Raw genomic sequence first — 17,479 nt, forward strand, 5'->3', positions numbered from 1 at the left:
TTCAATAAATCATTTGCTGTTATCATTATCATCATTTATTTTAAATTTCCTCATTTTGAAGCCAGTTTGAAATGGGATCTTCTGTCACTTGCAGTCCAAAGTGTACTAACTGATAAAATCCCTTGAGACTTATAATCACTTTTATAAGCCTTAGGGACTAAGAAATATGTCAGAACCATGTAGCTTGGGGTTTTTGTATATACAGACAAGTTAGCAGATATCAATGGTTAAAGTAATCCATTTACTTTAATTCAACAGTGTTTAATAAATATTCATCTAATATTCTCTATTGAAAAAAGAGTTCGAAGATGAGCAATATGACTCATTTCATGAGGATTTCATGCATCTTTACATAATATAGCCAAGCATTTAAGAAAAATATTTGTTTTCTAAAACTTTAGTAGCTTCAGTAAATCTCAGCAGAAAACCTAAGGATAGTGCAGATAGAATTATATAAGAACTTTTTCATATATACATGCATGTGTATATTATTGACTTCCAGAAAGAACTTTTTCTTCCCATTTGTTTTCAGGAGTGATTAGAACATTATTTTCTTTGGCTTTTCTCTACTTAAATATTTCGTAACATAATAAGACCACCCAGTTAGCTATACCATTCATGGTTTTAGTGAGAATTTTGAAGTAGCCTAATAATATTAGGACATGGTACCTATAATAGGCAGAATATCACAAAAGGGTCTTATATTGATGATTTGAGACAATCTTGATATATTCATATAAACTAGTCAAAATTACTGAGTATGATTATAGGCATTGTGCCTATTGATAGTCAGTGCCACAGGGATCCTTGAATTCAAGATGATGACATTTTGCAAGGACATATAACTTTCGTTTATTTATTACATCAATTACTAGAAATAACTTCATTCCAACAGGTCAGGGAAGGATTGTATCATAAGCAGCACAGTCATTAACAATGTAAACTATATATACTCCTTTGGGTCTATAAGAAGCAGTTCAATTCTTTGCATGATAGATTGGAAACATCATCTGTAAGTCTGCTGTATTACATAGTAGTTAAGTGGCTTAGTTGTAGGATCACACTGAAGATATTGTTTGCAAGTGAAAGAAATGACCTGTGTGCTCACCACAGGAATATCTTCACCTCGTCTCACCAAAGACAACTAAACATTTTGATTGTCATTACAGCACATGTAAACTCTGAATGTTTCTTCTCTGTGGAGGCATTCACAAGTAACTACAAGAAAATGTGATTTAATTCACTCACTCAAAAAACTATACATTTGAAATATTCATCTAGCAAAGAATGATCTGATTTATTTTCATTTGCAAAAATCAGTTTCCAGATATGAAAAAAAATTTGCCCAAACAGCACTTGTATAATAATAGAGTTAAATGCTAAATTCGGAATATGATTGTTTTCAAACCTGAGAAGATGCTAATATTGTTTGATTCTACTTTTTAAAAAATTAATATTGACAGTGTAGATGAAGAAATGCAGCTAGAAATCACTGAACTGCATATGGCACTGAAAACTAGATATGACGAAGTTGGAATGCCAGAACTCTGTATGTATCTTCGTTAATTTTTATAAGTATAACAAAATATTTGGCAAAGATTCTACTTTATTCACAAGTACCTACATTTATGAACAGCTATCTTCCACTATTAAACAAAAAAATATATCTTTTGAAGTTGATTTATTACACATTGCATTGTAAAATACAAGCCCTGCCAAGAGTTTCTACTCAAATTAAAGATCAATTACAAAATAAAATGTTCATAATTAGATAATATCAATTTGTGTTTTTTAAAAGTTAAATTTAAAGTTGCTAACCATAAATATTTATAGCACCTCACTTACCTAAAACACAATTCAGTAAAATTTAAGAGAGTTTAATTATAATTCTGGTAGGTGACTTTTCTTAAAGCTGGCTTGTTTCACTGCCCGACATCTGGGTTTATGAGCCCTGTTATACTTTATCCTAAGTATATCACGTTAGAAATAATATTTGAAGGAAATAGACTTACTCTTTCTCCTTCAGGTCCCAGTTGTCCTACTTCTCCAGGAGAGCCAATGAAACCCTTAAAGTAAGCAAATAATCTTTGTATTATCTCACTTAAATATTCACCCTGTAAATAATTCTAAATAGAGATACTTAAAATTTATTCCTAGTAATATGAAATTATAAGGCATAACAGTTTGGATAATCTTGTGTCTTTTCTTCTAGAAATTACAGTTCAATCTTTTCATTAAAAAAAAAAAGTAGGAAATGTAACTTAAGGCATAGTGACTAATAAAAATCAACAAGCCCAAATTCTTTTCTACATTGAATATTACAAAGGGCAGAAGACACAGATATACAATTAACTAAATTGTAAGGCAGAATGGAGGTATCCAAGAAAAAGAAGTATGGAGGAGGAAGAGATTCATTCCAATGTGGCAGGAGGTAAAAGCAGTCAGAGGAGGTTTCAAAGGAGACTGGCACTTGAGATAGGCCTGTGGAGTAGATAGAGTCTTGATAAGCAGAGGATGGAGAAAGAACGCTCCAACCAGCACTACAGTAAGCAGAGACAAGATAGAGAGGACTCAGGGAGCGTTTGTAAATGGTTAACTGACAGTTTCTTACATGTAAGATGCTTTGGAGAGAAGCAGACCCATTGTGCCCTCAGGGAGATTCCAATAGGTCTGAGAAACAAGGAGTAAAATAACAATTGAAGCTACTTTATACTACCATATTTTAGTTAGATCTCACCTGTGGCAAATAATAACCTGTTTCATCAATTTAATAAAGTGTATAGTAGTTTAGAGAATGGATTAAGGAGAGCCTTAAATTTCAGACTAAGAATTTTAGACTTTATAGTTTAGATAAGAAGCTACTGGACTTTGGGGGAGTGTGGTAGTGCCCTGATGTTAAGCTGTTTTTCTAAAATATTAATCTGTGGACAGGATACAGAATACACCCAAGACAGGAAACACTGAGTGTAGGAAAATGTGTTAGAATGCTGTTTCAATGGTCCAAATTTGAAGGAATATGAGTCTGGGTCACTCATTCACAAAACATCATTTTAGTGCCCACTGTGTGCCAAGAATTGGAATTATAAAAATGAATATGAAAATCAGTGCCCTCAAGAAGTTCATAGTTTATTAGGAAAAAGAGTCATACAATTGTAATATCATAAGATAATTGTGACATGATTAGGTGATGTGATAAATACAAGATATAGAAGCTTTGAAGGCAGAATGACCAACTTTGCCTAGAGGGACGATTTAGGAAAGTTTTACAGAGGAGGCAACATTTAAGCTGAGTCTTGAAGGAAAGGAAAGGCATTTTATGCAGGGCTAACAATGTGTCATCAATCAATCAATCAATCAAAATAAAATGACATGGCATTTTCATAGAATTGCAAATAGTTCTGTGTGACTGGTAGGCAAGAGTAGGGGTTGGAAAGGCAACAGTGGCTACATCATGAAAAGTCTTTTATGTGATGATGGCAAGTTTGGGATTTATACTGAGCATTCAAAAAAATTTAGACAGAGTTTTGATATAATCAAATTTGCAGTTTATAGAATTCATTTGGATTACAGTGGTTCAAATGGTCTTTGTATCTATCTCTAGGATTGAGGCAAAGATGATTCTAAGGTTTATACTGGACTGATAAGCAAATGGTAACCACTGATAGAAATATGGAAAACAAATAGGAAAGCTAATAGTTTAGTAGAAAGAGGATGAGTTCTGTTAGTCATTTTGAGATTGTGGTGATGAGGCATTTAAATTTAATTATCTTGGCAAGGAAGTGGAGATGTGGGACTCAAAGGAAGAGCTCATAGAGTGATGTAAGATTTGAAGGGCAGATGGGTCAGAAGACTTAAGGGTAGAATAGAGCTCTTAGGAGGAAACAAAGAGAAGTTTCCCTGAACCACTGAGAGGCTGAACTGGATGGAGATGGGAGAAGAAAAATGGTTTTATGAACACAGAGGAAACCCAAGGTATAAAAGAACTTGAAGAAGAGATACAGGAGGCCATTTTGACTAAATTCGAAATAAAGTCTACTTATTTTGACTTAGAGAATGGGTGCCTTTTCAGAGTAAATTTTTCCATAATAGTATACATTAAGAAAGAACTCAGGTTTTAAAAAAGTAAATGTCATTTGTACACCTAGAACAGCATTATTCACAATAGCCAAAAGGTGGAAGCAACCCAAATGTTCAACAGATGAAAAGACAAACAAATGTGGCATATACATACAATGGAATATTATTCAGCCTGAAAAAGTAAGGATATCTTGACGCATTCCACAAGGTGGATGAATCTCAAAGACAATATGCTAAGTGAAATAAGCCAGTCATAAAAGGATAGATATTATATGATTCCACTTAAATGAAGTACATAGAGTAGTCAAACTCATAGAGACAGAAAGTTGAATGGTTGCCAGGAGCTGGGGGGAAGGGAGAATGGGGAGTTACTGTTCAATAGATATAAAGTTTCAGTTTGGAAAGATGAAAAAGCTCTGGAGATGGACGGTGGTGATGGCCGCACTGCAATGTGAATGTACTTATTGCCTCCCGCTATGGACTGAATGTTTATGCCCCCTCAAAATTCATACATTGAAGCCTAATCCCCAAGACGATGGTATTTGGAGGTGGGACCTTTGGGAGGGAATTAGATCATGAGAGTAGAGCCCTCATGAATGGGATTACTGCCCTTCTAAAAAGAGATATGAAAGAAATATGATTGCTCTCTCTGCCACATAAGGATACAGCAAGAAGGCAGCGGTCTACAAGCCATGAGGTGGGCCCCCATGAAACACTGGATCTGCCTTCCCAGACTGAAGAACTGTGACATATAAATGTTTGTTGTTTAAGTCACCCAGTCTATGGTAATTTTTATTATAGCAGCCTGAACTATGACGCCAGTGAACTTACCTTTAAAAATAATTAAAATGGTGAATTTTATATTAAATATGTATTACCACAATATTTTTTTTAAAAGTAAGTGTCTCAGGAATCATTTCCAAGTTTCCTGGAATAAGAACCATGGGAAGCATTTAGTTCCTGAGGGTGAAAGCTAGTTGGGTGTTGCCATAGTAAGACAAGCACTTTTCTTTGACAAGGAAAAACACCTTTAAAATTCCTATGTTCTACAGAGTGTATGAATGAGTAAGCAAAAAATAAAAGAGAAAAATAGTTTCCTTCTAATTAACTTTAATGATAAAACATCTATAATTTGTTTGCTTGAAAGCCAAGCATCTGAAGGATGGGGAAGGTTTCTTTTAAAATGAAGCATCCAAAAGTATTTCTGATACCAAAATGTTTACGATTACGATGACAAGCTACATGTACTTTCAGAAATATCAACTACAGTTGGCCTCAAGTTTAAAAACAGTTAACTTTTGTTTTAATATACACAACTGGAGTTTTGCTTATAAATAAAAAGAACAAACGCCCTAACTGATGTACACTTCTCAGTAAACTAAATACTCAACTGAAAACTCAGGAGCTAAACCTCTACTCAACAAAGTCTGCACAGAGTACCAGCACAACATTTTACAAGTAAAGATACAGGCTCCGGACGTGCAGGCTCAGCGGCCACGGCTCACGGGCCCAGCTGCTCCACAGCATGTGGGATCTTCTCGGACCGGGGCACGAACCTGTGTCCCCTGCATTGGCAGGCAGACTCTCAACCACTGCGCCACCAGGGAAGCCCACAAGTAAAGATTTTAAAGGGAACAATGCTATGAGTAATTATGTAGGTGTTTCATAACGGTTTTTTGATAATGATTATGCTGATTCTAACAGAAATAAAATGTCAGCTGCATCCACCAAAGAAATCATATGGGGTTGTGGTCATTCTCAAAACACAACCACTAAATTGGAGTTTAGTGTGTAATGAAACAAGGAACATAAAAAATAATAAGGGACTTCCCTGGCGGTCCAGCAGTTAAGATTCCATGCTTCCAATGCAGTGGACTCGGGTTTGATCCCTGGTCAGGGAAGTAAGATCCCACATGCCATACAGCCAAAAAATTAAAAAAAAAAATTAAACAAAAAGCACATATGTGTTTGCTTTTTTGGACTGAAGGTTGTATATCCAGGTAGAAGCAATTTTGTGTCACCAGCAGGACCACTAAAAGGTCAGGGGAGGCCTACATACTTCTACTTTTTGAGCCACCTAGCACGTTATTACACAAAGAAACACCAAAGGAGGGCTACAAAATGATTTATTTTAAACATTTACATTTTTAAAATAATTATCTTAACACCAAAAAATGCAGTCAAACAGTGGAGCCGGTCAAAAGGTAATTTATCATGATTTATAAAAATATTAATTCATATTGTATAGCATGTGGTATAGACCAGTAACAGGACCCAAATTAAATGAAAAACATAATCCTGTCAGCGTGACTTTATGATTTTTGTCTTTTTAACCATATTTGGAGTTAATGTCTAAAGTCTACATTTGAGACTCTTTGTGAATATGAAACCTAGAGAAGTGACTCTTCTGACTCTTCCCTCACTCCCAAAGGAAAATTAAAGGATTAAATCAATTAAATTAGTCAGAAAAGGATTAGATTTGTTTTTTTTAATGCTTTTATGAAGTCGGCCATCAAAACCTAAAAAAACTTAAAAAGGGTTACAATCTACACTATAACTGTCAGTACAAATGAGGGAAAAAAGCAACAAAAGGATGTATAATATAGTACAAAAATGATATAAAGAAGAATTAGAAAAGTTATAGGAATCACTGAAGCAAGATGAGAAAATGTAGTAAGAGAAAACTGCACAGTGCCAAGTAACAGGTCTAGGAGTTTAGCTCACATGCAGAAGAAACTCCCAAATTCTAATAATAATGATAAAATCTGCATAGAAAGTGCATGCCATGTGCTAGGCGCTGTGCCTTAAGAATATTAATTAAGCTCAGGTAGTTGTCATAACCACCTAAAGGTAGGTTTCATTATCACCTTTTAATAAGGTAAGAAAAATGAGGCACAGAAGGGTTGAACGACATCTAAGGTCACAAAGCTAGTAAACAAGGGGTTAAGAAAAAAAAGAAAAAAAAGCGGTCCTTGTTGAGCTCCAAAGCCCATGTTCTTTGTCCACTAATCTCTTCTTGCTTTCCAAATCCAAGTCAATATGTGCTTTCGGTGCAGTTTCTAATAAAGAATACATGACCTTTCCCCATTATGTTTTCACTTAATGCAAGGGTGGAGACAGCATGGGATACTAAAACAGTACAGAGCTGAAGGTGAGAAAACGCTGGTTTGAGTTCTGCTATGACTTTGTGAAATCATGTCGGTTCCATAGCTTACTGTTTTCTCATCTGTAAGATGGAGACAATACACGTGTTCTGCTACTTCATAGGATTGATAGCAAAAGAAATATGAAGTATTTGAACATGTTTAAGAATTTTTTTAAAAAATTAAGGCATCATTATAGTACATACTGTCTAAATACTTTTTGTTTTCCTTATTTCAAAAAGGTATTTAAGATAATATAAGGCAGATGTAGATTCCAGAAAATAACTGGCTTTAAAAATAGAGAATTTAAAAAAAAATTTTAGTTTACTAATTTTTCCTAGAACCAGCTTTGATTTTAATTTGTGGCACACAACATAACACATCACAGTAATTTTTTTTGTTTTACTCCCTTAATGATTAACAGTGGCTAACAACTTCTTTAACGGTTGGAAGTGCAATGGTATATGCTTGAATGTGATAAGCCTATTTCTTTCTCTGCAGATATTTCTTTACTCCAGATAGTTTTTGTATTATTATCTCAGCCTTGAGTGCGAATTTTTTGCCTCTTCATATTTCTTTCATCATTATTTCTTAGGTCTATACACGTCCACACATAAATAATACTACAAATGCTTAAAGTGCGTATTTTCAACATACCAGACGTTTTGCTAGGAGCTAGCAAAATAAATGATGTAGATGTAGGAGCTATCAAAGAATGATGTAAAACCTACCACCATAAGACTGCTCTCTATGGCCTTAACAGTGAAAATATCTATTTAATAAGTGTGTTTCTTTCCAGGCTAAACCTGTATTACATTCAAAGTTTCTATGGAAGTGTGAAAATAAGTATTTTGTACACTTCATTCTACTCATATGCAAACATACTTAACAAAATGATGAAAATGCTTACTTACTCGTCCACCTTCAGGTCCTGGATTACCTTCTGGTCCAGCTAAACCCTAGTGTGAATAAAAGGCATCATCATCATACTACAGTACTTTTTAAAGAGCTGTAGATAAATAGATTAATAAAAAGGGCATATAAAATGTATCATTTCACAAGTATAAACTTCAGAACTCTGTATACTTAATGAAGACTATATATATTCAAGGAATTTTAGAATTTCAGAACCAAAAGACGCACTGTATATAATCTATAACGAATATATTTTAGATATCTAAATAAAGTAGATTAACATATTGTCAGTAACAAAAATTATTTTTTACGTTATTTCTTATTGGAAAACTGTGTTCTTTTAAAACACTTCTAATTAATTTATCTAAAATACATTTTAGATATATAAAAAGTATATAAAAAATATAAAAAGATATTTTATATAAATGTAGTTTTCTAGTATGCTAAATGAATAATTAATTTCAAGAGTAAGTAATCAATTCATGAAAGCCTAAGAAAGAAAATTTGTTCTCTTTTTAATCCACATGAAGTAGCTAGAGAAAGTTAGAAATTAGAGGGAAATAAATATGAAATGATTAGAATGAATTTTCACAACAGTATACAAAGACTTGAATCCAGTTCAGATAAAAGTATTCAGATAGTGGTATGTGTAGCATTGCCAACTGTGTCCCAAGTGTTTATAGTTGTATTATTAAAAAATGTTGCTTATCATATAGAGTCTTAACTCATACCATTACTTCGTTTTAGTCAGTGGCAGTACTGTAAAATCAGTAGCAGGGCTGTTTTAACATTTTATTAGCACACTGGGCATTTTAACTTAGAAGGTTCCATTGTATATTACTCACATCAAACCTGTTTAAAAATCCTACTCCCATTTTAAGCAAAATTGCCTGCAGTAAAATTTTTGAAGGATTTTTACAATTTTGATATTAGAATTTTTGGAATTATTTTGTTATGAGTAATTCATTATTTAATAAAAGTAAACCAATTATCATTTGAACATTAACTCTTGAAATCAGAACGTACAATGTATTAACCAAGAGGAACATAAAAACAGAAGTTTAAATATAGTTACCTCACCTGCCTGCCAGGGTAACCACGTGAACCAATATTACCAGTGAATCCTGGAATCCCCTAAAATGAAAAATAATAAAACAGTACAACAAAGTCAAAAGAAACCCAAGGAAACAAAATTGGTGCATTCATAATACCCAAGTTTGGAAAGAATATTTTTTCCATATAAAAATACTAAGGGTCCTGCACATTGCTTATCTGATTGAAGTCATCTATTTAAAATGAAAATGAGATAAAATTGCTAAATAAAAATAAACACATTACATTAGGGACCTAAATGAGACATTGATTATTAGTAATGATAAATCTAGGGTGGAAAAATCCAGTGATACATAACCTTTAAAAAACATATTAGAGAAAGAGTTGGTACGTTTCATAATAACCAGTATCTTTATGGATTTAACTCCTTCTTGTCTCAGTCATCCTGCAACTCTCCTTAACTATTGGAGCATGGGCTCCAGAAGATAAGTAAATGGATATTAAGTGGTAAATATCTGTATCATGACATAGGTCTATCTAAATATTCACATAGTAACTTTGGATGGGAAATTCATTTTGCACTGACAACTTTGTATGCCTGATTTAAAACAAGGATTGCTCAAGGAAGGCTGATATATGGAGTCTCAAAGGCATAAGAAAGGAAACTTGCTGCAGAACTGTGTGGAAAAGTGAGAAGAAATACCTCCACTTGCTGTTACCTTCTTCCATTGATATATGATTCATTCATTCATTCATTCAGTTTATTCAAAGTTTAGGTCTGTTAAATTTTGTGAACCAAGGAAATACCAGAAGAATATGTGTTGAGCTGTCTTTACTTAACCACAAATGGTGACAGCAGTGATAAATTTCATAGATTCTTTATTATGTAAAATTCATTTCCGGTTTGTTGTTTGGAAAAGAGATAATAAAAGACACTAAGCTCTTTTGCCCCTCTGATCTGAAGTATACAGAAGAGTGTTACCTCCAGTTTAACAATAGAAATACTTTGAAATTCCTAAAATTTGGAAAATCTAGAGAAAAAACAGACCAAGAAAAAGGCAAATGGAGCATCACAGTGGAAAGTTTTTACCCTCCCATTCCATTAGACTTGTAGGCTCCTAATTTGTCCTTCTCTCCACTTTTCTCAGAATCCAACTCTCAGTTTTGTTTTCTCTCATTTCTCCCTGTTGTCTCCCACTTCCTTCCCTTGCTCCAACAATTATCATTTACTTAGCACTTTTTCTTTTTTTTTTTGGCGGCACGCGGGCCTCTCACCATTGTGGCCTCTCCCGTCGCGGAGCACTGGCTCCGGACTCGCAGGCTCAGCGGCCATGGCTCACGGGCCCAGCTGCTCCGCGGCATGTGGGATCCTCCCGGATTGGGTCATGAACCCGTGTCCCTTGCATCGGCAGGCGGACTCCCAACCACTGCGCCACCAGGGAAGCCCTACTTAGCACTTTTTTATGTGCCAATCCTACGCCACCACTTTACGTCTACTTTACATCTATGAGATAGATACTATTTTCTCCATTTTACATTTGAAGAAACTAAGATACAGAGAAGTTATGAAACCTGCCCAAGATGGCACAGTGAGTAAGTAGATGAGCCTAGATGTGAACTCAATCTGACAAAAGTTGTCACGTGTGTGTATGCACAAACACACATATATATACATGTGCACACATACATACATATATACATATACATACAGACACCTATACATATATATGGCAATGAACAACTTAACAGAATGTGAATAAACAGTTGTCTTCTGAGAAGTAACAAAAAATTTTCATCTACACATAGAGAGATTATATCCTATAAATTTCAGAAACCATATTTATGTACCTAAGATATTACCTTATTAATATTATATATAATACATATTTTATTCCTATAACAGCATTTATTGAGCACCTATCATGTGCCAAAATTCAAGAATTTTATATGTATTATCTTATTTAATCTGCTCAAACCCTATAAGGTAGATACCATTATCCCTATTTTACAGATGCAAAAAATAAGACATGAAGTATTTGTCACCAGTGGGAAGTCACTCAGCTAGTAAGTAGAAAGCCAGAATTTAAATCAGAAAGTCTAACTCCAGAGACCACCATTCAAGGCTGCCTCCCTAGTATAGGTTTGAAGGGCAAATAACTTAAAGTAGTACTCTAGGGAAAGCCCTCTAATTATGAGACTTGCTTCAGTCTATTTACAACTGCTTCCTTTATTCCCCATCCAATTCTAAAACACACAGGCCTATATCCAGACATCCACAAAACTTTATACTTGGTTATGCCAATAGAAAAGACTGAAATAAATTTAAAAGGCTGTTTTCATTCTGTAGGTTCTGGCTAATGCCAATCACCATCCCTTTCATTAGTTTCCTAGCCAACTTCGGTTGACTGACCTCAATTAAAAAGCAATCTGTTATAAGACATAAATGAAATCTGATTTTGAACGAATTTTCATAGAGGGTGTTAAGATAACATGTAGAGATATAACACATTCCAGCTGCACAGAGAAATACACAAGAGGACACCACTGGATGACTAAATCCTGCTCTACTGGAATAACAGTAAACAAAGTCAACGAGTAAGCTTTCAGCAGTCTTATGTGGCACAAACATATTCTAAGCTAACCACACCCTAAAATCACTTGGACAACCAGAGCAGCTCAAAAGAAACTCAAAACAAAGCACTATACCTCAATTCACTCTGCATTTAAAAAATGGCTCACTTAAATCTGTAGATCGAATGGAGGAATTCAGACACAAAGTTATATCTCTACCCCTGGAAAAATCAGGAATAGTAAACCTGTCCCAATCCCTCTTCTCACTCTGAGAATTAAAGCACACGCTCTGAGTCAGTCAGACTTCACTGAGAGTCCCAGCACTGCCAGCATGGGTCCTCCCTATCTCTTAGTTTTTTTCATTAGTAAAATACAATAATAATATCTAGGTCACAGGATTATTGCGTAGAGAAAAGAGAACAACGTGTAAAAATATATTTAAAAGCAGGGGTAACTGCAATAATTCTTAGTGTTGTGGAGTATTAAATGAGTTAACATATGGAAATATTAAATAAATAATTATACTACTTGAACTTCCAGTTAACAGTAGTACAGTTTGGCAACTAATAAAGACTCCGTAATGAAAGCTCTTATTACTAGAGCTTGCCCAGATGATATAATTACTTTCCTCAGTGTTTGTTGGCCAGTTTATAGATATCTACAAATTTTCCAGAAGGGAATGTCTCCTAGCTAATTAGTTACATTCATCTTAATGTCCACAGTGAAAATGCAAAATGATTTTAGTTGTTCCTCACAGTTATCACCAATTTTGTCTTTTTACTTCTGGAAATAAATAAAATAGAAAGAACTGATTCCAATAATACATTTTCCAACCTTTAAAACTGATTTCAGAGTCTTCTCAAAAGCATACCACCCTCAGAACAATGACACGTATACTAACAGAACTAGGTTATAGAACAGTTGTGAGTAAACTGGTCAGTACTGACAAATGGTCAATTTCTCACTTACTTGTGATGTGTCAGGTTTTCTTCATTGAAATCTACACAGAATTTCTGCCAAAGCAGTATTCTAGGGATTTTTTTTTTCCTCCCCGGGAACTAATCCCTCCTGCCCTTCTGATTTTTTTTCCCATAAATGCTCAAATGCTTTTCAGCACTCATATGATCTTCAGGAAACTGAGATTTTACTTGCTACAGATACATATATTGCTTGCCATGACTAGTAATTAGCAATCTTGAAAAATTGTGCCTCAGGGACTGAATAGAGTGTATTGTCCCTCTTACATGAATAAAAGAGAAAACTGGTTTTATTTCTTCATTTATCTTTCCCTCAGGGATAATCCATCACTTTTCTTTCTGGAGCTCCCTTTAGGGTTTCCTGAGGCTCTTTGCCAAATCTCCAATAACGATTTGTCACCTTAGTTAGTATCTAATCTCCTACGCTTTTCACTGATTTATTCATACTGGCCTAGTATATATTCTATTGAAAACAAGAGATATGACTTTATTTCTTCCTATGACATAATGATACATTATTTTATGGCGGGAGAGACAAGGAATAACATGATCAAAAACTAAATAGTTCCCAAACTATTTTGACTTTTACATATATGTGTATGTGTAGAATGGACAACAAACAGCAGATGTGCCATTCTAATTTGGATTGTTATTAAAATTTATTTGCATTCCTTCATGCAATGGTAGGGAACTAACAGCTGTGGATAGACTTTGGAAAACAGGAAAGCCCCTGAAACGTACAAAAAAATCAGTGCATATATGTGTGTGCATATGAGTGTGTGTGCATGCATGGATAATCCGCGGACAGGATACACAGCATTTATGAGATTCTCACAGTGGTTTATGAACAACGGAAGTTTAAGACTGCTGGAGCATGTTAGGCAGACAGTGAAAGTCAGTCTAAGATATGAAAAAAACCCACAAGATTTAATAATAAATTAGAAGTTTTTCCTGTACTAAACAGAGTAAAAAGCATTAAGAAAAATTGAAAGAGTTACATGGGGGAAAATAATCTCTCAATGGAGTTCCCTACCGTATGTCTTTTTCACTGGAGAAGATGCAAGTCTTATAAAGGAAGAATACTTACTTGTTCACCTCGGAGTCCTGGGAGCCCTGGATGTCCTTTGAGACCCTGCAAGGGTAAAGGTGAAGACATACTATGAAAAGTAACCCCATTTGAGCCAAATAACTAACCACAGTTGTCTTTCATCCCAACTTTTGGTTTTCCCATTAATACAAATGTAATTCCTACTAATCTATTTCTTATTAAGTGTAATCTTTTAAATTTAATAAAAATTTAATTTTTATTAAATAATAAATTCGTATTAGTAATTCTTATTTAATTTGAAGTGTAATTTGAATGATTTGTTATCAACTAAAATGGTTACATAGTATTGAATTTTAAAAAACAGGATCTTTTATAAAAGGCTGGCATCTAGCAATGGATCTGCTAAATTTTGCGTAAGCTTTTTAAAAGTTGGTTTTAGTTCATTAATGCTGAAACAGAATGCCCTCAGGCATAATCTGTTTGTAATTATTGAAAAACTGGCAGTTTCAGGCAGTTTCTCTAATCTAAAACATTGTCATAACATTCTATGAATGAGCGAATAAAAAGAGGCTGCTCACAGGTCCATCTGTCTAAGAAATCAGTAACAAATGTTTTATATCAATCATGCCTCAATAAAAAAAAGAAATTAGTAACAAAAATTTTTCCAAATAAGAACCAAAATCAAATCTTAATTTCTATCACTAACACCCAAAGATATAAAAGAGATAATAACTTTTATCCTCTAGAAAGATATTCTATGAGCGAAAGAAAGGAAGCTAAAAGAAAGGAAAGGAAGAAAGAAATAAAGGACACTTTGGAGCACATTTGTACAGCTCTAATCAACAATCAGTAAATCAACCTGCTGTTTACTAGATTTTGGTGCATATAAAAGAACAAGAAAAAGTTCCTTTTTAAAAGAACCTTTTAGTAAGCAAATCTCAAAAACCTGAAATAAATTATAGTTAGTTTACAAATATCAGAAACTTCAAATTAATGTACTGCAAACTGAAGATAAGTTTTTGGGGTTTTAAGATATAGAGTAACAGAGTGAAAAGAGTCATTCAGGATTAAACCCTATCACGGAGGGTTTACGAACTTGGATTCATGAATTAGAGAAGGAAATGATACTCTGGGACAATGGGGAAATTAGAAGAGGTACCTCTTATTTGAAAAATAAGGAAATGATTTAAGCAGGTTTTGAGGTGATAAACTTAAAACAAAAGTAAATGTTTAAGTAGAGAGGTCTCTTGGGAACCAGAGAGAAGACCAGAAATGTAAGAAGGAAAGTTGGAGACAAAAATTTTTGTGTTACCTGTATATGTAAGCATATTTGTAACAAGGGAATAACAGAAGAAAAAGCAAGAGGGCAGAGGAAATGCCCTGTCCTCTGCGAGCTCTGTTCTTTCATGATTAGGCTATTAGAGATCAGAGACGTGGCCATGAGAAAGGAGGGGGAAAAAGGAACGAAGGCACAAAGCAATTTCACTGAGCCACTATGTACCAGACATTGCACCAGCCACTTCCAAATACCTCACCTAATTCTATGGCAATCCTATGAAGAAGGTATCTTCCTCATTTTTACAGGTGAGAAAACTGAGCTCTGAGAAATTAAATGATATGACCAAAGTCATGTAGGTAGTAAGGTGGAATCATGTCAGTTTGACAGATTTATCAAGAATTGAGTAACCTGCCCTTCTATTTACTTAATATGCCTATATTTGTCTCAGACTCAAATGCAGGCTGTCCTCATTCTCATCAAATGTTCAAACATTAATTTTAGACAACCAAGACAAATCAACAAAAGGAATTATATATCATAAATCATGGTATTATCAAAGTTACACATTTACCACTTGCATCTTATATACCCACAATTTCACTGAGTTTATATATTTTTTAAGATAGCTAAAGACCAGCCTGATTACAAAATAGAAGACGTTCATTGTTCTCAGTTGTCCAAATGTTACACAAGATTCTCCAAATAAAATATCCACAAAGCTAAGTTTTTTCACTTTTAATAACGGGAAATAAGAAATGTCCTCAGCACTAAGATAGTGCTGCCTCGGATGAGGCAGCAGTTCTAGAAGGATGGAGTTCCTAAGAGAGTGTCAGGAAGATGAGAAATGAGGAACCAGGGCGAGAGGTACACAGGTAGAGAAACTCTCCGCCATGGGCCTAGTTCCTTTTCTTTTTTATTAAAAACTGTGCTTATAGGGGCTTCCCTGGTGGCGCAGTGGTTGGGAGTCCGCCTGCCGATGCAGGGGGCGCGGGTTCGTGCCCTGGTCCGGGAGGATCCCGCGTGCCGCGGAGCGGCTGGGCCCGTGAGCTGTGGCCGCTGGGCCTGCGCATCCGGAGCCTGTGCTCCGCAGCGGGAGAGACTGCAGCAGTGAGGGGCCCGCGTACCGGAAACAAACAAACAAAAAAAAACCAACAACTGTGCTTATATATTTACTTACTTGTTTTTATGTCTGTAAACTGCTGAGTCTAGCTAGCTACATGCTTCCCTTTCTTTGGCCACTATCTGTTTCTCTGACCAGAGTTTCTTCCCTCCCCAGCCCTGGTGAAACAGAATGCAGTGGTGCTACAACTTCTTTCGCTTACTTTCCCTGAAGCAGTTTATAACAGTGAACTAGACATGTTGATCATAATATCCTCTGAATGTACAACTCCCTCTGAAGAGATTCTTCCTCATCCACAGACTCTAATATAAAGGCAGCACCAAATAGTCATGAGCTCCCTCCTACTCCACCTCAGCCCCAGGAGACGGCATTCAACCTAAGGGAAGCCAATATGAAGTCTGGCCAGTAGCCTATGAGGCCACTTGGAATGGAGAGTTTTGCCTAAACAGGGTGAAGCTGGGCCAATCAAATTCTTTTTTAAATTAAGTTCAACAGGAAGGAAGGAAGGAAGGAAAGGAGGGAGGGAGGGAGGACTGATTCAGGTACTTAGCTGAAGCTAGAAAGACTGACAAAGAAAGGATAAGAGGAAGAGAAGAAAGCCAAAGTATGAGTAAAAAATTTAGAGTAAGCAGAAACTGTGCTGAGAAAGAAAGTTTTTGTCAGAGGAAAAGTCAGATGACACAAAAGGGCAGATGCAGAGAGAGGAGATGAGTAGCAGTGCTAATAGAAAAGTACAGTCAAAGATCCACAAACTAATGTTGCTAGGTACTCAGAGCTGCTTTGAATCAGTGCCCGCCCCCGTGAGGCTGTCATATTACAGTACCATTTTTAGATTCCATGGGTCCCTGATTTCCCTTAATGCTGTAGAGAGGATTGAAATAATTCTCTCTTCCTTGGGATAGCCTAAGTGTCCATTCTTTGCAATCAAAAGAGCTGAAGTGAAACAAAATGGTTTTGGTTTGGTTTGGTTTACTACTAATAATAATGAAAAGACCAAGCACACTGAGCTCTAGATCCAGTTTTGCCACTAAATAGCTATATCATGAGTTTCAAAGTCTTCATCTATAAAATGACAGCAATGAATTAAACTACTGCTAAATCTCCTTTTAATTGCCAGCATTCTGCAATTAGTTGAATCTGTTAAAGTCACTACTTTTTTTTTTTCACCTTTCATTGAATGAAAAACAAAGGCATTTATAAGAGTCAATTCAGGCTTTGAGGCACTGGAAGAATTCAAGTAACACTGATGTATCACTGAGGTACGTATCAGAAAAAAACAGATTCAGGCTCCCATGG

The 17,479-nt window shown here is 35.2% G+C and overlaps 1 protein-coding gene across 1 annotated transcript in view; it reads right to left on the reverse strand.

The window, feature by feature from the left end:
• The window catches only part of COL24A1 (collagen type XXIV alpha 1 chain), a 396,587-nt gene that overhangs the window by 306,993 nt on the left and 72,115 nt on the right, over positions 1-17,479 (reverse strand). The window contains exons 8-11 of the mRNA XM_027114231.1: positions 13,824-13,868; positions 9,216-9,269; positions 8,135-8,179; positions 2,013-2,066 (exon numbers count right to left, since the gene is read on the reverse strand). Of these exons, the coding sequence (XP_026970032.1) occupies positions 2,013-2,066; positions 8,135-8,179; positions 9,216-9,269; positions 13,824-13,868 (198 nt within the window). The remainder of the gene's footprint in view (positions 1-2,012; positions 2,067-8,134; positions 8,180-9,215; positions 9,270-13,823; positions 13,869-17,479) is intronic.

Source organism: Aethalodelphis obliquidens, unplaced genomic scaffold (genome assembly GCF_003676395.1).
Source record: "Aethalodelphis obliquidens isolate GAN/ISIS:26980383/991018 unplaced genomic scaffold, ASM367639v1 scaffold13, whole genome shotgun sequence".
NCBI classification, from domain to species: domain Eukaryota; kingdom Metazoa; phylum Chordata; class Mammalia; order Artiodactyla; family Delphinidae; genus Aethalodelphis; species Aethalodelphis obliquidens.